Below are 24,428 nucleotides of genomic sequence, written 5' to 3' on the forward strand. Positions count from 1 at the left end.
TTTTGGCAGGACAGCTACTGGACCGCATAGACTACACTGGAGCAAGTTCACTGAAAACTATCCCAAGCAGTTCATTGGGTCTTAGCAATATGCAGTCTCAAAACAAAATAAAGTGAAGGAAGCTGGATTTAGAAAGAGGGGGAGAGAGCTTACACTTATCTGTTGCTGATCAGATGATCAGCTATAACAAAGGGAGGTCATGGTCCTAAATTCTATGCAAACATGTTACAGAAATTACATTACTTTTCAGTCTAACAGTCAAAAACCAGGAACAGTGGCTACCATCTCAGTGAACTGATTTAATCACTAGGGAAAAGATTTTCCAGGTATTTCCGAGACAGAAGTACAAGCTGCTACAGCAGACACTAATGAGCCAGCATCTCTGGCAGGGACCGCACTGCATTCAAATTCCCACTGGAACTGGCGTACATAGGATATGTTGCACACATTCACCATCAGCTTACAAGACATCCAAGCAAGCTGTGCATCTACATCCTTGTAACTCATTGCCAGACACTCTCTGCAGACGGAGTACATCAGATGTGAAGATCAGAGAGCAGCAGGAAAGGACAGCTAGGTGAAAGAAGGAGTTGAGAAAGTGATTCCACACCCCAAATCAGCCATGAAGGACATCAGCGCAATCCCCGGCAGCAGAAAAAGTAAACCAACACCCCTAAATCTGGGACAGAGGGAGTAGTTATGAGAACTCTTAACTTCTGAGAACATTAGGTACAGTTTAAATCTGTACTAAGCACCCTTAATATTTTGCCACATTAATTGGGAAGGAATTTGGAGCAGAAATAAGAGAATTCTATCTAAATAAAAAACATAAGGGGGGGGGGGTCACAGGCCCCAAAAAAACCTGTTATTTCCATTATCACACTCCCGTAAGAAATCATGCAGTTCCTTGCCATCTGCTGTGCTATTACTAGCTGTTTATAATAACAAATCTGTCATGAGAAATATGTTAGCATGAAGGCTGTAACATATGCTTTCTATTAACCAGTGACAAAGAATATTTTAGTATACTGAAGATCCAGTTTCTCCCAAGCTGCACTGTTGAAGAAAATAATGACACGCATCACTGAGCCCTATCCTGTTCTGGGAGCCACAGCAGGAGACATTGCCTGTGTCAACTCCATACTATTTCTTCATCAGAAGAGTCTTCCCCACACAGACTGCCAAATCTTATACACAACTAGTGTGGAGCACTGGAGATGCAGCGAAGCACAGGATCTAGCCCAGAACCTAGACTCTAGCTGCTCCACAGCTTCTGTTCTCAGATCAGGCCTTATGAGCTGGGCAAAGCATGTTGAATACAGTTACAGGAATGGCAAACAGGCATTTCACTATGAACTCGATGAGGGCAACTGACAATTGCTCCTGGGGAAAACTGTGATGACAGGAAAGACTATCGTTGACCCTACTTATTTCTATGAGCCAATTTGCCCTCTTCAACAAGCAGCGCAAAAGCACAGAAAAATCAACAGCACAGTGACACACCTAAGGGGGACATGAGCAGCAAAGGCATCCTTGAAACATCAGGTGTGGCACTGCTTTTTGTTCCAACAGCACTCCAAAACCTTAACAGCAACACATCTTGCACCTCTCCTAGCACAGATGGCACAGGAGGGTGCAGAGCACAAAGACCTGAAGGCTTCTACAACTCCAAATCAAGCCACATTCTCCTGCCCTGCATAAAACATCACACATACCAGCAGCTTCCCCTTCAACACCCCACCCCTTCTTCTCTAGTCAATGCTATAAGACATTAATGCATTAAAATATTACAGGACCCTGCTTGGTTCATTTTCATAATCCTCATCAACGTTAAACAAAAGAATCCTAGTTTTACTCCACCAACCCCATGCTTTGTTGAAATGTTATTTTGAGAAGATAAACAACAGACTTGTGTGGTTAACATTTCTCTTCTGTTATGTTGAGCAGCATAGGGTACAAAGTAAAGTGGAAAGAATCTTGACTCACGTTGTTTTTCCTGTAGAAAGCCAGATGAGCAAAATGCAGACTCCTCACCTGATAAGGAAAAACACACAATGTGAAACAGGCATTCTTTCCATGAACATAAAGCTCTTTACTTTTTCTAACATACTGCAATAGGTATTTTGCAATGGGTCACTATGCTGGTTTCTAAAACTCCCATTGGCTTCAGTGGGAATAGCTCAGCATACAGCAGAGACATTGGAAAAATTGCTCAAATCTATTCAAACAGGTTATTCCAGATGCTAGATTTTCCTTTTAATTTCAAGATAGGAATCACAGGCAATGAAACTATATCTAGGAAATCATTTCTCCATAGCCTTATCCACTGAATCTCTAAATAACCAAGAAGTAGCATAACTTATCTAGTAACACAAAATAGATTCATATTCTAAATATTGAATTAGCAGTGTTGTTAAGAATGTCTCCTTCCTCCCATTCCCTCCCACACTCCAACTGTCCAAGGAAAGTTGTACAAGTGATTTTCTCAGATTGAATTAAAAAAATAAAAATTAAAATAAAGCACCCCAAACACACAAACATAAGGATAGAGGGATACAAGGGCCTTTTATTTAGTTTGTGCATATAGATAAAGGCCTTCTACAGCACTCAGGGCATTTCTTCCAAGGACAGTAAATACCTTTGCCATCAAACCAAAGCCCAAAGGCACCAGCCCATAGCTGGCATTAGAGTTGGGATGGGAAGCCAGGTCCCTTAACTCCTTCTCTAGATTCCTTCTTCATGAAGCGTAGGCAAAATTTAGCCTTCTCACTACAGCCTACCTCCCATCTGAGCAGACCCAAACAAGATAGACAGAAAGAGACAGCACCCTTCTACTAAGAGAGAGTCTGAATAAACAACACAAGCAATATTTGATTATTTTCCATATATGTGGAAACAACAACAATGGGTCAAGTGACCCATGGGGGCCCATCTTAAACAGATGGGTCAAGGACCAAGGAAGCTGGTGGCATTCCAGGATACAGAAATAAAACCGAGCACATGTTGTAATCACCTGCCTACTGATTTTCTTCTGTTCAGTTATGAAGTTTCTGCCCAAAGTCTTAAGAAGGCTATAAAATACGGACAAACTGTTCCTCATTTGATGGACTTAAAATGCTGTTACACAAACCCGACCATGGTTAATACATAATAAACAAGAATCGATTCTTTCCTCTACCGATGGATGCACCAGTAGGGAATAAGAGCTTTGCCACAGCTCTCCCATTTTCTTCAGAAAAGAAGTTATCGCAGTCAACAACCTGGATTTCAAATGGAGCAAAGTGACAGGCCCTCCAGTCTATAGCATAAAGCCTGCTGTTCTCCATTCTTTACACTGAAACCGCAACCAAAGAGACTCTCTTGGTACCTGATTTTGAAGAAAAGAAAATCGTTTGAATTAACTCCTTTTAAATCTTTATATACAATCTCTTTCACATATCAGTTCCTCACCAGGGCATTTGCAGACTGTTGTTCTGCCAAAGAGCTTGGCTCACAACTGTTATCTACTTCCAGCTTACAGGGGAAGAAGTGTTATCTGCAGGAGCTCATCGGAAGAGTAATTGTTGAGGCGAAGCAGCCATCAGTCATTGCCTTGGGAAGAACCAGTGAAGTCCTCAGGAATGTGACAGCTTAAAAAAAAAAGAACTGGGCCTCCATATCAAGAGCCATAGCACAGACCAGCTTTCTAAAGTGCTTGTATACACAATTCTAGGAAACCGCAACATGACTGAAAAAACAACAGGTTTCAGGAAGAAAATTCCTTCCTGCAACAGCTTTAAATGGCTGTGGAAATAAAAATTCTCCATCTCAAAAGAACAGTTCTTGATGGAAACTGAAAAGCCACTGTCACAACAGAACTCAAATTCATTTTTATTTAGCAGGTTTCAAAAACAGACTTCAAAAACAATTTTACTGACAAATACCAACTTTCAATACATGTTTTTAACATTTGCATTTAGGTTTTTTTTTGATATCTTTTATTGTGCTTGTCCCACATTTTTAAACTGTTTTAAAAGAGGAAAGAAAAAAAAAAAAGAGGTGCTCAAGGTGGGGAAATTAAACAAAAACCTGCGTGCAAAACAAAAACACTAGAAAGGAAGCACTTGTTCTCCGAAGCTAAATAGTATATAAAAGTGAATAAATTCTAGCGGTGACCCATGCTTTTGTGCAATCTAGTTCTTTCCCAGTAAACAGTTCTCATCACATTTGTACCACTGCTTTGTGCAGGATATGGTGAATGGAAATAACTTTGCAGACATAGCATGGACTATTACAGAGCATGTGCAGTAAGGAAATGTCAGAGAGGAGACACAGGTGGTTCATCTAGTTTTTTAGATCTAGCAATTAGATTTTTGTTTCTACAAAAGCTCTTCAGTGTTTCTTCAGAATCAGTAACCTTGCCCCAAGCTCTTGTATAATCTACAAAACAAAGAGTTGAGACAGTGATGCCCCTCCGCGCCCCACAAAAGTAATAACGGCCACAGTTAGTGCAGTCTCCAAACAAATCTTTCCTGTTTAATGCTTTCATGATGGTAGGACGGGGTAGGAATAGTTAGTTATCACAAGTCTTTCAAACTTTGACCCAGACTATGAACATTTTTAAATACAGTGTCATTTTCTCACAAGGTTTTTCCTCAGCACTGTTACAAGCTACTCCACAAAGTACTGAAACATCCATGGAATCCTGCACTACCACACTGAAACAATCTACAAAAGATATATTTAATTACCCATATGTAGTTTTTCTTTCTTTCCTAGAAACTTTCTACAAAATAAGCATGGTCTTCATTTGTTATATGTTGATGTTAATGGAAACAACAAAAACTGAGCACTGTGCCAGTTTGTAATTCACAGTCATTTACCTGTCTTGGCACAGGACATTTATTGTGGTACCATTTTCACAGCTCCCAAGGAAGCAGGAAACATATTTATATCGCTGATCCTTAAACCTGCAGTACAGCTCTAACCAAACATCTTTATTATTTGAATTAATCATCGATTTCCTTGCCTCCCATTCTCACCCAAAAAATGTATTATGTATTATTCAAGCACAGATCCTGTCCTGAAAAGTGCAATCAAGGGTAAATGAACATTAATATCCAGACAATATTGCTGCAATATTTTGATGGTATTTTTCAGGTATGTGCTTTTCTAGTTGGTTCTTTTCCTTTATCCTCTTAAATATCCCCTGGTTTTGCACTAAACTTTTATAGAGTCTCCACAACGATGCAAGAGTACTCTTCCCCTGCTTCATAAACTTCAGCAGAGACTGTTCTAGTAGGGTTCTACTTAACAGGGACTGTTCCAATATAGTAAACAGTACTTGCTACAAATTTCTTTCCAGCCGAAAGACAAGGCCTCAAAAGCCAGAAGAAAACAACAAGCAGGGTGGAGTGGAAGGGGTGAAAAGTGACTAAGAAAACAAAAAGATGATGCACAACTGCTAGCCAGCTAGAAGCCATTATCAGAGTGGAACAGTTCTGCGTGCTGACATTCAAAGCTACGAAGAAGATGCTATTTGTGTAAACTGTTGCCAAGGAGATACTGGAGCTCGCAGGATATTCCTGATTTTTGCCTCAGTAAAGAGAAGCAGAATGAAAGGTCTTCTGAGCTTCCTTTCAGGTTTACATTTCTGAGTCCATACTGAGTTCTTGCTATGTCCTCCTGTGCGACATTAGTCCTCTGGCCTCAGTCCTTCTGGGACTCCAGCACCTCTATGCTGCTGCAGTGTTGTATGTGCAGACAAGTGCATGCAAGAAAAGGGCCCTTTTAACTGAAAGAATCTTGTTACCTGCTGAGCAAATCACACATTTAACTGCATATCCTTTCCTTTCACTTCAGCCTCTTATCAGTGAAGATCTATGTACTTTATAAATCGAATTTAAAAATAATTACCTTTACATAAAAATAACCAGGAGAATAGACTTGCCTCCATGGTTAAGAGAAAAAGTAGGAAGAATCAAAATTCCGTGCTGATTGGGTTGGTTTAAAAATCCTAACAGCTCACCTTGCTCCTAAAATTCTTATTCACCTCCCTCCACCCTTGCAACCCTCCAGCAAAAGCACATAACCGGCTTTGCACAAAACAGCGTATTTCTGGGCAATTTGGAGAGGAGAAGTGGTCAGAAGTGACAACATCTTTATTCAAGGGAAGTTAAGTCCGTGTTTGGAGGGATATGAGTACAGAAGTTGGAATTTATGACGCTAAGAATAAACATGCCTAAGTCAGCATTTCCAGGTAAACCCAGCACTCAGAATCTTCTCAAAGAGGCTGCAGAGCTGTTCTTCCAGTACACCCAGCAAGGGACATATTTCCTTCAAAGCTCAGCACCCATTCTACTCAGCTCCCTCCTTTTAAGGATCAGCCATTCTGAAAATTTGCCTTCCAATTTTAGACACTGAACTTTTGGAAGGAAGGAGGGAAAAAAAAAAAAAAAAAGAAAAAAAAATACACATCCTTCAACTGTTCTGAAGACCAGCTCTGGGAACTTAGGGGTCCAGTCCAGAAAACTACTATAGTAAATACGACTTGGCTTTGAAACAGGATATGTACTTGCTTAAGACTCAAAAGCACTTGAAATTATTAGGTGCAAGCTACAACTAATTTTTCACAATCAGTTATTTCACAGCAAGTTCACATGAGTCTACTTTATACAATGAAGTAAGCAAAGGCAGGTGTGAAATTCTAGCTATTCCCAAGAGATTCACAGATCTCAAAAACATGTAAAATTGCACTTAGATTGCGAGTTTAGACAGCCTCCAACTTCCAGATGGCATAGCTGGACAACTTGTAAAGTCTGGCCCCAGAAAAACATATTGACCTAAATTTCTTTCAAGCACAGAACTAAAATCTGATGTCATCCTCTTTTACAAACCTTCACAAGAGGTGTTTCATAAGAAGATAGATCCAAAAATGTAGGTTCATCAAGGTCTTTCAGCCACAAGTTCCCAGGCTTAGGTTCTGTGCTCATTTCCTGCTCCTCACTCATCAGAAATGATAGGTTCTCCAGCTTCGGGAAACATGCCACAGTGCAAATCACAAAGTAAGTTTAAAGGCCCCCTAAATCACATTGCCTTTCCCTTCACACAGTCATCCCGTAAGGCGTTCAAGGAATCCAAACCTAAACTGAAATGAAGAGATGCTCTAACAGAATCTGCCATATTTTAAATTACCCATCTGAAGATATTTATTCTAATATGACAGGAAAAACTTACTACTTCATCTAAGTATGGTCAAGTGGTGCAAAATTAATTCTACATTTAAAGAAATTCACAAAGACAGTTCAGTTTATGACAGCTCTCACCAAAGCCAAAGGAACTATTCACTTGGTCAAAAGAAAGCATGTTCGTGAAATTCTTTCCAGAATTAAAGCAGCAGAAACTCTCTGCTCTAAGGAGGGTCACTAGGGATGTCAGAGGGTTCCAGGAACATTCGCCACATAGCAGTTTCCACAAAAACTGCAATTGCCACATCCCTGGCCTGGAATTAAGCGATGATCTGCTATTCATCTAGTCACATGCTACCAGCTATTGCTATACTACAGAAAAATTTAGCAAGCAATCTTTTGGGCAGTATTCAAACCAGAATACAGTCTACCTTACTTCCCCTCCACAAAGGACTAATAACACTGGAAGAAACAAAGATACCTATCCACCAGAGGAAGTAGTACCTGAAGGTAAGCACAAGTTTTACAAAGTCACCTTCAGAGCAGCAGTATGCTGTGATGCAAAGTTACTACACATACATCAGCCCTTGCAGAACTGTGCTCCTGAGATGTAAGAGGGTGTTTAGTACAACCTGTCTTGTCTCTCATTTTGCTGTCCCCTGGGATTATATTGCTATTGTGATCAAGAAGATAGCACAGAAGAACAGAGTTGTGGGCCCCAGCATCAGCACGGCATTAGCAGGATCCTCCCTTGTGTCCCTCGCCGCCCCCCCCGCCCCCCCCCCCCCGAGCCCTCCCCAGTCTTTCAACATTAGCTTCTGGAGTGGCAGCAGGCTTCATGGTATGCATGATTTTCCCTGTTCTAGTGATCTGAATTCATTTAACAACTTAATCAGATACCACTGAAGCAAACAATGCTCATTTTCCATTTTAGAATCCAGCTTTCCCCCAGCAAGAATACTGTGAAATTTACCTTTAAATAGAAAAGTCTGATGCTGTTTTCTTTTACGAAATTGTAAATATAAGACTGCTGGGAGTACAATTCTATCAAACTGGGGATGATTAGGAAAGGAGGTAATATTCCTGCAGATGATACGATCCTCTGAATGGAGCTGGCAGCCAAGCAGCTCAGATGAAACACAGTTCTCCAGGTCCAGCGAAACCGATGCAATAACGTCTGCTGATTTCAGCATGTAACAGACTGGATCTTAATAGGGACCCAAAAAGGAAAAGGGAATCCATGGAGGGACTGTAAGGAAGGTGAGACTCACTGCAGCAGGGCTCTGCTCTCAAAAACAAAACACTAAAAATACCTTAGAGGATAGTTTAAGCTTCCTCCATTTTGCTTGCATTTGTTAGGCTGCTTTTTAGAACACACAGCATCACGAAAATAAAATGACAGCAGCCGGAGAACCAGGGAACTGTTATAAGCTGCGACCATGGATAACTTCCATGTCAAGGACAGCAGAAATCTGATTCACTGTTTATCTCTAAAACCTGCTGCTAAAAGTAAATCTGTTGTTTATATGGGCCATCTGATATGTTTTGGAATGCTGTTGACTATTCAAGTCTCTGTCTTTCCCTTTCACTATTCACTGCACTAAGCCAAGTTTTCTGTTTGCTGTTCTTCACATTATTAGGCAGCGGCAGATGCTATTGCAATAAAATTAGTAGCAGCATAAACTCTGCAGTCAGCTATATACAAACACCCTTTAATTAATTATATGACTCTAGGAAGACAGGACAAGGAGGGAGAGATCACATGCTACTGGGGAGAAGGAGAACAGTTTGTGTACATGAAACATTCACGGTGGAAGAAACCAGGCAAGGCAGCCTTTCAGGGCAGGGGGGAGAGAGAAACACCAGTACAAGGTGTACAGTACAATCGTAGAGTCATGAGGTTTTAGATTTTTTTCTGTTATATTGAGCATTTTGATCCTTGCAGAAATGTTGCAGACGCACGGCAGATGCAGCAAAGGAGACATCACTGAACCAATGAAAAAAGAGACCAGATGAAGAAGAGTTGCATAGAAACATCTCATTGTGCACCCAATCTTGCAAGGAAACAGTGGTTTGCTGTAGGAGCTTGATGGCTCCAAATCAACATAGCTCATAAGTTCAATCATCATGGGTCTAGTATTCATATCACAATTAACAAAAAGTCTAATCCATCCACGCAAAAAAGGAACCCTTTCCATTCACGTAAGGCAAAATGCTAACTCACTGCCAAGTTGGCACGTCTCATCTCTTGATCCAATCATGCATGCACGCACGCGTGTATGTCTGAAAACATTTTAAGTGCAAAATTCAAAGCACGCAAGTCCCATGTATAATTTGGCTGAAAGGATATCTGTTCACTCCATCCCTACATTCCTACAGACTTTATACACGGGAAAGAACCAAATGTGAAAACAAGAAGGGGGAGGGAAACCCCCACACCAATCTAATCTGAAAAACCTGACTTTAAAAACAGAGCGAATGCTGCCTTACTGCCATACTTTACAATTAGCTCAGGGCTGACTGCTACCACCTCAATGGTTTTCCTTGCCAAAGCAGTACTTAATCCTTGCACAGGGAGCCTGAAAGCTCTGCTTTACTCCTATCTAAGCACCATATGTACAATTTAAACACTGTATAAGCTTTATTATTGACCTGAAACAAGACAAATTTCATTTTGGGAGAAACAATAGACAGTTTATGCTCTAAAAGATCTTTCTCCTCCTCCAAAGATGTCAGGACTGGAGAGAGATGTAGCTAAATTCTCCTCTTACACTTAGGATTTGCATCTATCTAGCAACAACCACCTAGCTGCAAGTTTGATAAGACAAAAATCTCCTGAAATTAATGACTTGGTTCTCTCTTCTCATGTTAATGTTTCTCCATACCTGCTTGGTTAGGCTTTTAATTTGACTGTGGAATAGTACTGCTTTATCTTTCCACCAAATTAAGAAGTTCTTATGCCATATTAAGTCATCAAATATTAAATATTTTCTCATTCACTTCCCTTCTTCTACCTTCCACTATGGGGTGAGATTAGGATGATATTTTTGTAGCAACTGTCAGTGTATCCTACCCTTCTGTCTGATGTTGTCTTTCCTTGTGCTGAGGAAACGTTACATTAGTTTAACCTGGGATTCAAGAGCTCTAGGACATGGACAAAGGCATTTTCATAAGTGTTCAGTGCTTCTGAATGCCCAGTACAAAGTACAATTTCCAGGAGCTCAGTGCACTTTAAAAAGCAGAGCTTTGTGAACAGGTCACTTGAAAAACGCTAACTGACCAAACAAAAAAAAAGAAATACACACAGACGCAGAGACACAGCCCTTCCCTAAAAGAAGAATCGCCACTGTCAAGTTAGTTCTTTATAGCAGCCTTGCGCATACAGCACACTACAGAAAAGATGAACCCAAGCAGTGCAAAGAAAACCCCTATCCTGGACTCTAAGGCTGTAGGATTGCAATGGCAGGGCCAAATGGAACGGTGCACAATCCACCCTTGTGCAAGTGTTCTCCATCTTACTGCTGCAATTGCTGTTTCTTCAGCAGGGTAATTCTTTGTAGGGGTAAGATGAGCAAAATGTGCCCGGGGCAGCTTGTATCAGGAGCTACTATGCACTGCAATTGAGAGAAGATTTTCCGGAAGTATAAAAAGAAACACTGTTTTGATAGTGATTGTTTCAAATTGCAGGGAAATACAGTAGTCTAGTTAGCTTAGTCCACAGATGTAAATCAAACCTAGTCTTAACCAAAACCACTATTTTAGTCTACTGATGCTATTCAGTCCTTGTGGATGTTACAGCAGGAGGACAGAGGTAGCAGCTCAGGGAATCAACTGGAAATTACCCTGTCATCACTTACAGAACTGCACTGGTTCACACGTAAAACAGGCTTTTTCTTATGCTAGATGGAAAAGAGATCCAAAAGATATGACACTGGAGGGCAAGAAATCACTCAGTGATTTATGTACTGTACTTAAGAACTCAAAGTATTTTTTTAAAGGCGAGTTACAAAGAATAGCTCCGATTCCACTAGAATGGGAATATAATGAAGAACATTCATTAGTTTATTAAATTTGTGTGCAATCTGTTTCTCCGTATCTGCTTCCTAATCCTCTTTTCTCTCAGAACTTGTCACCTTCTCAGCAATTCTGGAGGTAAATGCAATGTCCTTCCCCCCACTCCACCCCACCCCACCTCCTCCTTTTTGTCTCTCTCTCTCTCACATTAAGGAAATTTCTCTGTCTAGTTTTTCCCTAAATGTAGTGTTTTCTTCTTATTACATTTCAAATCCACTGAGCACAAAAAATGGCAAGTTGTATATTTCTGTCTTCAAGTAAGGGGAGGAAAAAAAAGCCTTTAGGGTGATAGGCAGATAGTGTTTAGGGAGTTTTGATGTAAACCTGATAGAATGATAGATATCTCAATTAACAGGCACCTTGGAGTGCAACAGCCTAGTCAAGTTTGCATATATACAGACACAAAGACGCATTTCTTAAATGAGATCTTCCAACTAAAAATACAAATTAGTTCCATTGATTTGATTTGCCAACAATACAAAGTGCAGTTAAAAAACATTAATTGCAAGGATTTAGGATGACAGTGTTTTCTGATTCACCTTGAAGTGTTGCTCTGCCACATTTGAGGAAAAAAAAAATCCACCCATCCCAGTAATTCGCAAGTTGTAATTAAACCCAACTAGAGCAAAGAATTAATGGATGTTCTTATGAACAATAACATAAACGTTAGGTTTGGCAGTCTCACACTAGAGCTCAAGAGATGGGGAAAATTATCAGCATGCAGCAGTGCCATTCCTGTGTAACGCAACTGTTCAGAAACACGTACTGCCTTAAAAACTCCTGAAAGTCAAGACACAGAGTACCATTTTCAGTTGAAGTCCTTCATTTAGCAAAGAGTATAAAGTCTGGGCAAAACATCCTTTCATGTTCCAGTGAAAGAATTCTGGACAGATAAATACTCTGGATCTGGTTTCTTCTCTGTTGTTGTTCTTGCGGGGGGGAAGAAAAAAGCAAAAGAGAGCGCAGTATGACAGTGATTCAAAGAGGATCAAGGTCAGTTTGCACGCACGTCCTTCTAACCGCAGCAATGCTGGTGATAATGGTTACACTGTTCTAGTTTGTCCCTCAGCAAATAACTGCTATTAAACCGCGGTAAAACAGCTTATTTTGACTGAAATTAAGGATTAGAGAGTGACTGCACAAATAGCTCCAGAAGGCAGATAAGAGGGAATCAGAAAGATAATGATGAGCAATCTCCTTGGCCAACAAACTGCAGTGGCAAGAGAACATGAGAACAGACCATCGCCGAATGGGATCAAAGATCCACAGAACCAGCATCACCTTTGCACTAAACATGGTGTTATTTCAAAAGGACCGATTGTTCACTAATTAAATGCATCTCTGCCCATGTTCCAATATGAACAACAATATCAGATCACCCAGGGAGCATCTAATTCAGCACTCCACCTCTCAGATAACCACCACTGGACACTCCAGAGGCCACTGCCCATCTCATAGTGCATGCATGGCCATAAGCACCTCATACCAAAGAATCAGGCAACTGTCCCTCATGAGTAGCCTGGGAGGACTATGAAAAAAGGACAAAAACAACAATCACACTACTAGAATCCATGGAGTTTTGTCCATACATCTAACATACCCATTAGAAACACCACACTGCCTGTAACCACTCCCCCCCTCACAAAAAACAAAACAAAACAAAAAAAAAAACCCCAACAACAGGCAGACAAACTCAGCTGAAGGTACATAACATTACTGGGTTGTGCAGATGTCAAATACAGCTAAGAATGATTTGATAACCTGTTTTTGCATGAAATGTCTAGAATATAATTTGCCATCATGGTGAGACAGAGATCAGCCCTCCCCTTACACACTTTTAAATGGTTGTGCTTGTAGCTTCGTAACTGTAATAAACCTTATGTATCCTGTATACACCATCCCTGTCCCCTGTGCCACAATCATAAACGGAGCCCACAGTATGCCTGTACACTTACTGATCTCAGGGTCAGTGCTCATACAAAAAGGTCAAAGCTTTTCCCAGAGAGCTCGAAGTTTTCCTTGAGTGAAAAAAAGGATCCAAAACCAGAACCCCATTTCCAAGGCAGTTCAGCACATATGTCTGGGAATTTTCTGATTTTTTGTTTCCCTGTTGTAGGTTTTTTTTGAACATTCAGATTTGTCTTGAGCAAAAATTTACCATGGATTACATCACATTCAACAAGCTTCTGGATGGACAATGGTTGGTCTCCTCCAGAGCTCTCAAAAGTTGGAGACCCCAGGCCTCCAGCTTCCACAATACCCATACAATTCAATACACAGGATATTCTCAGTGTTAGAGACTTAGGAGTTGACCGAATCTCAAAGCCCCCAGCTTTCTAAGTGGCAAATCACTTTAATGTCTCCAATTAAACTGCTGAAATTTAAGACAAATGAAAAATCTGCCTTTTGGCCAAGTTCAAACGCTGTTTCTGAAAAGGAACTTACACAAGAACTGCATATTTTGAGAACTTAACTGAAAGTGGACACTCAAGCACAGGGAGAGCATGATCTTGAGATCTAGTAAAGATGTGGCACCACCAGTGAGAAAAAAGCCTTCAAGGTGTCAAAAGCAGGAAAGCATTTGAGAAATGCTAGAGACAGTGTGAAGTTCGCACAGATAGGCTGTCAAATTATAAACAACAGTGACCAAAGCCACATAGTTATTCAGTCTCACCCAGATGTAATTATTGTTTCTTTATTTTTAATCCTGGAGCCACACAAAACCCCCTTACTGAAGCTTTGCTAGAGCCATTCACAATAATTGTGTATAATTTAAAATAATCTGATCCAGAATAAATTAGCTCGTGCAATGAGACCAGGAAAGGCCTTCTACTTACCTGGTAATGAAAATTCCCAGTTGTGACAGCTGATCATGTCCATCTATTTTGCTGGTTACCAGTAAAGCAATCCATCAGTCTGTATGTGTGGCATATGAAGCACAGGAAAAGTGAATTTCATAGGCATTTTACAGTCAGTTATGTTTTAAATGACTAATAATTGCATTTTGTCAATTGCCTACCTGAGAATTTATCATCATCTGCAGCATTTTAATTGAATTAGCTGGATTTGCAGAGTGAAACTGTAGTGTATTGCTGCCAAAATTAACTAATGGCTCTTAGAGTTTAATTAGGCTGTATTTAAATCAATAGTCATCCTTTGTGGCAAGCTGTATTACAAAAATGAAATTCCCATTTGTTTGCTTGCTTGTTTTATATGCTACAAAAATACTACTTGTGCCAGCGTCTTTTTATAGAGCTTCATATTGCAGAAGTAAGGTTGCAAGCCCTATGCAGCAGGTTTTAGAATGACTTCTTCGCTTCTGGCACAGGAAGCATATTGAAAATCCCAGTGCTAGCAATATAAGGATGCTATGATTGGGGAACTAAAGATTACTGCCTTAAGCCAGTTGCACAGCACAGAAACAGTCAAGAATCATTGGGGTTTTTGCCTGTTCTTTTAATAAGATGTTTCCATTTTGGAAAATGCAAATGAATACAACACAAAACTATCCACAGAAACGTGGCTTTTTTTTTCCTCTCCAGGAAGACTTTGAGAAAGACAAATTCACTGAAAAACAGCAAAGAGGTCAGTGTTTATGGAATCCTTCTTACATAAGAAGCCTGAGTTCAAACCCCTGCCCCTAAGCTGGAATTTCAAGCAGAACTCCTGTTTTACAGAAAAGTTAAGTAATAAACACAGCTCCTGGCTATTCCAGACTAGGTATAATTACACCTCTCAGGAAATATTAACTCAACAAGTTCTAGTTTTCATCACATGGCAGAGTATTAAAAAATATACATAATTTTGGTCAAAAATGGCAAAGTCTCTGGTCAGCCTCAGCAGTAAGTTGAAAGCTGGTATTTTCTCTTCTGGAATCAGCAGATAGCTTATGAGACTGAAATTGCAGACAGAGCTCACTAGTTCAAATACAGCCTGCATCAGTTGCTACCCACAGTCACAGACATTATATTGAACACTTAAAGGTTGACTCTGACGGTCCTACCTGAGCAGAAATATCTGTAGTCAAAATACAGCACTATATTTGACATTAAATGGCAATATACACAGGTCTAGTATCAGGACTTTACTTTTAACATTAGGCTCATCAACAATTTAGGAGACTACCAACCCCATACTGCCCTTAAAAGCTTTAAAAATCTAACATTTAAAGACCTTTCTTGGTTAAAAATATCTAAAATGCACTACATTTGGAAGTAGACTAACATCTTAAAGAAGTTAACCACAGTATTAAGTGGTTAAACAAAGAAATACTATTAACTGACTAAATTAAATGCATGAAGCACAGGCTTGCTATTATAAAGCACTTCAGTTTCGTTTTCATGAACAAAAGGGGATGGATAGAAAATATCACACTGAGAAAATCAAACTAACAGATAAACTAAGTTGCAGCATCCTGACCCAACATGACAGAAATCCATCCAAATGTGATGCATGTTTACAGAAAGTGCAGGCCAGTCACTGATGAATTGCTGCGCCACTGGAAATAAAATCTGAAAAAAAACTGCATTCAGAAATATTCTTGAAATAGCAATTTATTACAGCTACATTCCTCAGACAAACCCTCATCTACGGGCAATGCATGATGTTGGCAAAACTATTTAGAAAAAGAAAACTAAGAAGAGATCAAAAGTCCAGTCTGGGGAATGGCATCTTCAACAAGGAGCTGACCTATTATAAAGTCCATATTGACAACAGAAGATGCAGGATTGAAAATAAAATTCCAGTTATTAACAGAGTAATCCCTATTTGGTGATAAACCATTTTGTTTTGAATATGGCAATTAATTACAAATAATGAATGTCAGGATTACAAGCCTGGCTTCAATAAGCAGCTATATTTTATGTTTTGCCTTAGGTACAATAACATAACCCACAGTCACTTTACTGTGGTCCATGCAGTAGCCAAGCACAGAATTTGGCTCTTTAACAGAGTCACTAGGGATTGCCTTTGGAACAGAAATCTGCAGAACAATACTGTTGTAACCAGGGCCTTAAATACACCATCTCTGAAACACAGTGTAAACATCTTTTTTCACCCTTTTAACAATAGCCACACCTACCAAAACCGATTTACTTCCGTAACAGGAACGTAAGTTTGAACTCTACAGTCTATGGAGTCATTCAACTCCTTGCTGGGACATCCAGCTAGCAGCTAGTCAGTGCCAAAGAGGATGAATTGTTGAGGGTGGGGAGGAAAGAGCTGGCAAGGAGAACACTTCTCCACTTGTTTCTACAAATGACCTCAGATGGTTATAACTGTTGGCATTCACACAGCCAAAATTTTATATGACATCCTAGATGCTCAGTCCTCTGCACTACTTGACCAGGCCCCAGACCTGGCTAAAATCCTCAAGGAAACATTAATTATAGCCATTTTCATCAGAGCCTGAAGCAAATGTGCATAAGTGAGCAGATACTTCCACGTATCTCCAATAAATTCTTTACGAACCAGAACAGTGATAAAACTTGACTGTTTTCCAAATGAGCTAATCATCATCATCCCTTACTTAAAATATTGAAGTCAACATGCCTTCTGTCATACAACACAGTCCTTTAAGAGACAAAACCAGACAGCTTTATCTTTCCTTTTCATACTGAGGTCAAGGTTTCATTATCTGTCCTGAGTAATTTCATGGCTTTCTTGCAATATAACTTCGAGAAGGTTCAGAACAAGAAAAGTCACTCACTGCCATTTTAACAAGTATAAAAACTGTATCCTGAAACATATTTGTCTTCAGAATTTAAGCCCATTTTCTGGTGAAGGCCAGAAATTGTGTGCTCCTGAGAAGCACAACAAATACAAGAGGCGGCAGTCAAAAGAAGCAGAAACCATACACAGCCATTTTCAGATGCCATCTAATTCTAGCATGTGTCTTACAAAGACATATATTTTTCTCACAAGAAATGACCAAACGAGAACACACTTGTTACCTGTTATCCCACAACTACACCATAAATTCAAGTTACTGCTAATAGTCTCCTATTGTGATTTTATTACATAATCTAAAATAAATAATTTCAATCTTCCTACTTACACACATCTGTCTTTCTGGAGATCAGCTTCACATCTCTCTAAACTTCTAAGCAAAGTTTTCATGGGATAAAGCTATTCACAGACCAGAAAGAGGCACAAGCACTTTCCTTGCATTCCCAGATGAGCTTCGGGAAATCTCCCACCCATCGCTAAACCCAAAAGCTGTATTTCAGCCCATGTCAATGTCAGCATGCAAACCTATTACAAACAATGCATTCCTAACACATTATGGATTCAGTAATTAAAAACAGCCAACGCAAATTGACAAAGGAAAACCAAAAAGATTGCATTAACGTCACAAGCTTGGCATTTGCTAAGATCTGAAATCTTGGCTTCACAAATTTAATTTTGGGTATTCAATGACTATAATTGAATATAGTCTGGCCTGACTTTCCGGCATGTTGGGCTGTCGTTACTTCAGCCCTTGGCTGAAAACAAGATTTGTTACGTTAGCCAGCCAACTGGATAGATATGCTGTTTTCACATCTGAACTGCTACAGCAGCCGAGGGACAAAATTGTCCTAAGAATCACTTGCATAAGAGCTACAAAACAGCTTGGAAATTCATGTGTTCTTAGGGTTTTCTCAGGTTGCTTTTGTTTTATGAAAAGCACAAAGCTAAACAACAGGCAATTAAAAATTAAGCTTCTTAAAAGCCCAGCATCCCTCAAAAGGCAAGTGAGGCCCCTCTTGTTCAAAAGGAAACCAGCTGTGCTGAAAAGTACAACTAACAGCCAGAACAAACAGCCTGAAGAAGTAATGATAAGAAATAGATGGTAGCAGGTAACAAGGCAGCACAGTCCTTAATGAGCTCAGGGTCTGGATACCTTCAAAGTCAGCAGCCTTTTTTTTTTTTTTTTTTTTTGCAAAGCAATCTGTTAATTTAATATGTATACACTATTCTTGTGCATCTGCAGAAGAGACACCATCAGCAGGTAGAGGGTAGCAGAGAGTTCGGCAAATAGAAAGTCTCTACTAGTTAACTGCAACATATAATTATAATGACTGCACTGAGAGAACAGTACCTAAATGTTCAAGCCACTCAGAGGCTTGCTTTCCTCCAAGCATTTGGAGAAAATAAACAATAAATAGAAAATGCTAAAAAGCCGCTCCATTCTAACACAGCAGCCTTTCCCACTCTGCCATGGTCAGTCAGCCCTCACCAGAGCATTGTGCCGTTCCAAGAACTAGCATGGAGACTGCAGCCTGCAGCAAAAGGTGCATTACTGTGGCCGTTAAAAGGATGCATACCTTTGCTGATCAGCTTGATTGCCTGTGTGATCATTATGCCAGCACATTAATCATTTAATATTTCTCCCCAATACCACCAAAGGCAACAGCAGATGAAATTATTTTCTTTTTCTTGCTGTACTACACTTTTGGAACAAGTGGAGTAGACAAGACCCTTCTCCTTCCCAGACACCTGTTACATCATCTTTTAGTGAAAGGAGGCAGTACGGCAAAAGGAAAGTATTTTAGCAACTTTTGCCTAGAAGAAGCCTCCCTGGCATTTCTGGTTAGATGGCCAGGAACCAGAGTTGTCTAGTTCTGGTTACCAACTCACTGGAAACAGGCAAAAAAACAGAGAGCCATAAAGAAAGCAGAAACTCAACACAAGAAAAAACATAAAACCAGAATGCTTTATTTGATCCAATGCTGAAACAGATGCCTGAGAAGATGCTGTGCAGCTTGCACAAGTTTACACAAGCTTGCACAGTAGCTCTGTCTGTGGCAATAGTCCAGACCGCTCCCTGCTTCTGCTCACCAGTTAGGAAGGCAACGGTGAAGAAACGTTCCCCCGATTGAAGTTACCGGCTCATGAAGGGCCATCTGATCTACTAAAGCTGCGGAACAATGCTACCTTTTTCTCACTCCAGTTTGATGTGCATGAAGCTGGTTCATGTTCATGGATGAGTGATGCTGGTCAGCTAACAAAGCCCAGGCATGCTGACATTGAACTGCATTGTCTATTCCTTGACAACTCCATTTTTCTTCCTCTCTTTAGGAAATATATTGGAACATAAGGAAAAAAAATGTGTCAAAATGAAGAGCAAAGAGCAGTATACCCTGCTGTCTGCATACGGAGTCCACATCACAGCAGGACTGCTAATCTCCAACCGCAATGGCAAGCACTTATTATCTGTGGAGCTCTGTGCTTCTTTATTTGCTCCAGATGTTTCTGCATTCCCTGCTACTTTAATTTGTGTGAGAGAGAAAAGACAAAAAGAAATGCCATGTTATACCTCTATAACACTTTCCAGCTCTCAAGTACACATTCAATTTAGAGTTATTCTCTGGTGACTACTTAATTTAAATACACTTATTCTTTAGGAGAGCTTCCAGAGGCGAAATTTTTCAATATATTTGGGCCACACCCTCAGCTAAGACAAACCAGTTAATGATGATGCAATTCATTGCAGCTACAGCATTCCCAGATTTGTTTTTGTTTCTTAAAGAGCAGAATCTCAGTAGTCTGAAAATGGTATGGGACAGCTTATCACAATTTAGCAAGAACAGTGCTCTCAAAACTAACAGGAGTTCAGTCATTTTTCTCAGTGGGAGCAGAATCAGGTAAAAAGGGAAGGAAACTTCACTTTCCCCATCTAGGAACACAGGACCATGAGAAAGCTCCCAGCTCTCTGAAAAAACACCCTATATAAGCTTTTCCTAATCCAGATAAACTCCACTTTAAAACTACTTGGATTTTCTCACACTGAAACCTGCTCCCCTCTGCACTATTCCAACTAGAAGTCTGGTCTCTATATTAGCAACAGGATCCAGTGCCTGAGATACTATTTTTGACATTAAAAAAAACTTTGAAACTATTTATCCTTAAAGATGCAATAAAGGAACAAGATGAACCTTAATTTGAGAGATTCAGTGAAACTTCCGGGAAATGGGAAGAAAGGTCTTGCATATGAGCTATTTGAGAAAAAGCCCAGCTTCTGCTTTAGGATTTATCGAGCCGGCAAAAAAAGGGCTCAAGGCCAGGGCCTCCAACATTCTAGAAAGGCACGACATCTTCCAAAACAGGCAGAAACTAACTAAACCAAATTTTGTGTTTCAACTCTTAGCCAGAAATGAAGGTCAGGTCACAAATAACTTCTCTATGCTCACGAATAACTTCTCTTCTCCTCAGTATTCACCTTTGCATGCACAACATGTGTGCTTATTCTTCTAAAGCTATCACTAATGATTTCAAGCCAACAAATGAAGCACTGATGCAGCCTAAGTGACCAGTTCTCATCCACAGCATAAGAAAATAAGATAGGCGTTCCCCAAGAAGCCCAGTGTCAGTCTGGGCTGACCTGTAAAAAATGCCTACCTTGGCAGCACAACATGGGAATCTTATGTTCTGAAACGCCATGCTGGCTCCAGTAGACAACCATTTACTGCTGTTTTGTTGGACCCCAAACGGATCAAAGTCAGGCAGGATGGCTATACTGTTTTCTAACTTTAGGACACATATTGCTCTAAAGCACCCTGCTGAGCACAGCTGCAGCCGCTGCCTAACACAACACAACACTGTAGCTCAATACTAATGTCACAGGTATACGGTTGAGTTTCCCCCCCAACACACACTTCCCATTCTGTTGGCACAAAGCTATGCCTGTGTCCTAAAGGAGTAGGGTAATAGTTGCTGCTCTTACCTCAGCTTACTAAATACACTTACATATGTGTTATGTGTACATATGTGAGCAGAGGTGGCATTGCTTACTCCTGCAGGCAACACCTCTTCCTTTAAAAAAACTCCCATTACAATTCACACATGTTAAGTAGGAATCAACTTCCTTTAAAAAAAACTCCCATTACAATTCACACATGTTAAGTAGGAATCAACTTCCTAAGGAAAAATTGGAGTAATGAACACTCCAAACTCCAACGGAGAGCATGGGAAATCCTCACACACACCTGGAAAATAATTTAAGATTATCTGGGGCACTTTGGTTCCAATGATTTTTTGAAATACATCAATACCAGTATGGCTACCTATGAAAGTATATCAGGATTCTACCAGCTTTTTTAATTTTCACTTTTTCTTGAACTCCATGATACCCCAGTAAAATGTGCACATCAAGGAATCACATACATTGAACTTCAGAAACCAGAAATGTCCTCATCTCAGGAAAAAAAGAGAATGGAGAAAAGCAACCAAAGAAGTAGTGCAAAGAGTCTTTGAAGTTTGATCTAAGAGCAAAAAATTACTTATGAAGTTCCTGTTGGTGAACTAAAGGCAGAGAATCCCATTGTGTAAAGCACCCCACAAACACACAGTTTCTCTTCTCAAAAGAGTTCACAGTCTATAAAGACCAAATAGAACAAGGGATGGGCAACAGAAGGAGAGAGGGCAACCCTACTACTTGTGTGACTTTATTTCGAGTCACATGCAGACTTGCTCTCAAGCTTGCACACTTTGATCTCATGGGTAATGTCTACTCCATGAATGGGATTTTTCCCCCCGGGGATTTCACTCTGACCGAAATATTGACACATGCTTAAGTTTACATATGCCATTAACTAACTTGGATTAAAAGGGCAATTTTTTTTTCAGAAAAAAATATTTGCCTGGTTGGCCAGCTAAAATGTGATTCTTTATAGCCAGAAGTGAGGATACTGTACAAGTACGGAATTATAAAGTATCTATATTTTATGGTTCAAATTCAGTATACGCTTTGCTACATCTTCTTCTTCGAGGGGACCACAGATATTATTTTCTAACACTGTATCCTGACAAGAGTATGAAAGTAACATACAAGTAACAACAACTTCAACCTTTCAAACATTAACAATGTATGTTTAAAGACAGACTATGGATCCAAGAGAGCTAGAGGAAATGCAAAGCATTAAAATCCAACAGGCTGAATTTATTCCTAGTGCTCAGTACCTGCAGTTTTCCTTGAAGTAACGGACAGATACTTCACACCAGGTGTGAATTTAACCACCTGGTTATAATTTGTGAAAACGCTTTCGTTCTGTTACAAGGAAAGCATCTCCATCAAGACAGTTTTTGCAGCTGTACGAGTTTTTAATTCAGCTTGACTGCTGTTTGTGTTGTTTTCTGTAATGACAACTTAATAAACTTAAATGCTGTTCCCAGTTTTCCCCCCAAAGAAGTATTTCTATCACTGACGAGAAAGCTTTTGCTGGTCAAGTGCTCTTGGGCATACTTACCGAGAATCAATTATTGATTAAATTATATACCTGCCATTTATAAAGTTGCTACTGACCTTGTCTGTCTCATGCTGGAACTCTAGCAATACTTAAGGAAGTAGAGTTCAGTGGGTCTTCAGCTCTGACCAGCACATACTGCATCTTTCTGTATACCTTCATTTGTTGAAAGAGCCCGTAATAGTGTGCTTTATTAATCAATCTATTAAACCATTAAAAATAATCAGCGCTCTGCTCTCTGCGAAGGCACCTAGCAAAACCACTGGCCTTGGAGACTGATTTACTTGCAACAAAGCAATTGTATCTGCAGCAAGTGTCAATGAACTCACCATTCTCTGAAAGCCAACTTTGGCAAAGAAACAAAGGGCTCTTTCCCCGGATCAGCAGAGCTTACTCCCCTTACCTTTCCATTGAAACAGTTAAGTTACCTGGCAGGGAAGACATCTAGGACCATCTCACTCTTTTCTAAATAATGTTTTTAAAGAGAGCGTCCAGCTTTCCTTGAATTGTTAGTATTTGACTATAAACCCTTAGGCTAAACCTGAAATACCTTTCTACTATGGTGAATGACAGAAGACAATATAGTCTTCCTCCAAACATCCTCCTCCTTTACACTTTTCCTTCATCATTTTGTATCTGATGGTTGCTAATCACAGTGCTTTATAAAATTTCTTAATTAGTAACACCATTCAGTCTCCTAGGCTCTAACAAAAGTACCCTACAATTATCTGCATTAAAACACGGTGATAAGATCTATTAGCATTTGGAAGATACTTCCATGAAGAGAGACTGAGATGGGCATGTGCAGAGGAAAATCAATACGTACCTAATCAATAGGACTGATTCTGAGAGTATTAAGTGGGAGAGAAAAGAAGGAAATGCATGTAAATACCTGGCCTATTTAGAAACCTGACAGATTTAGGAGGGGTTCAATCAGGGAAAATTCCTAACTGGCAGTGTGCATTACAGCCAACACTATTTTCTTTTGCATTGCTGAAGCAGTGAAATCACACTCTAACATAAGCGGCCACTGCACACACCATATTGGCTCAGGTACATGCTAGTCCAGTTCTTATCGACTTAAGTCTTTGCCTGGCATCTCTGCCCACGAAAGGGCAAGAATCAAGTATTCCAGCACAATGAATGCCAACCTAAAAACTTGTTGCCATAGTATGAAGCGGTATCAGAATGTAGATGCATCTTACACAAAGGCCAATTCAGCAAATGCTTTTCAGATGGGTACACAGGCTCTAAAGCCTCTTCTAGCAGTCACATGCGAATAAAAACAAAGGAAAGGAAGGGAACAGATGAGAACTCTCTAAAATAGAAAACCTTTGCATGAAGAGGAGTAGACCGCAATTCAGGGGACGTTTCTTTAATTTAGTTCTGCACAGGTCTTCCATGCAACCCCAGGTCTCTTTGCTTTAGCTATTCCTTCTTTTTATCAACCTTGTTCCTTAATAGCAGAAACCCTTTACAGTTAGTCTCTTGCAACTTCTTCCTTACTGTCCAACACAAGGGGCACTACCAAAAAAACAACAAACTCATCCTCACATAATGAGTCCTAAAGTAAGCATACTAAAACGTTGCCAGAACTGGAAGAAATACAGAAATATCTGCAAGTAGTCCAGGATAACCTGTTCTTGGTAAGTCATTCAGAAAATTAACTCATACCTGATGCAATACTAGATTAACTTTTCTTGCTACTTCATAACAGAGAAAAAGGCATATTTACAACATATCTCTCATCTCTTATGAAACCCCATCGAATCTCTGACTCCAAATGAAGTTACCAAGCAACATAAGGAAGCACTCAGTATCACCGTTAAGAGCAGATGTAAAACAGAACTTTTTTTCTTCTCTAATTACCCTTTAACAATTGTAAATACACTGTCTGGATTGGTGTCAGCCTGTCACTTAAATCCTAGCAAAATAAAAAATTCTAATGGTAGCGAATGAAGAAATC

At 39.9% G+C, this 24,428-nt stretch overlaps 1 protein-coding gene across 18 annotated transcripts in view; it reads right to left on the reverse strand.

Moving 5' to 3' along the window:
- PITPNM3 (PITPNM family member 3) overlaps window positions 1-24,428 on the reverse strand; it is a 151,994-nt gene that overhangs the window by 73,480 nt on the left and 54,086 nt on the right. For 12 of the 18 annotated variants that reach the window (XR_010392235.1, XM_064522975.1, XM_064522970.1 and 9 more), the window contains one exon: window positions 1,987-2,034. The exons of 3 other annotated variants lie outside the window; for them this stretch is intronic. Coding sequence is in view for 13 of the 15 variants with exons in the window: in XM_064522975.1 (XP_064379045.1) it covers window positions 1,987-2,034 (48 nt within the window). In the remaining 2 variants the exon portion in view is untranslated. Of the gene's footprint in view, window positions 1-1,986; window positions 2,035-3,450; window positions 3,470-14,077; window positions 14,157-24,428 lie in introns of those variants that run through there. 3 more of the 18 variants (XM_064522979.1, XM_064522985.1, XM_064522982.1) reach the window with 3 other exon arrangements.

This window comes from Dromaius novaehollandiae, chromosome 19 (assembly GCF_036370855.1).
Source record: "Dromaius novaehollandiae isolate bDroNov1 chromosome 19, bDroNov1.hap1, whole genome shotgun sequence".
NCBI classification, from domain to species: Eukaryota; Metazoa; Chordata; class Aves; order Casuariiformes; family Dromaiidae; genus Dromaius; species Dromaius novaehollandiae.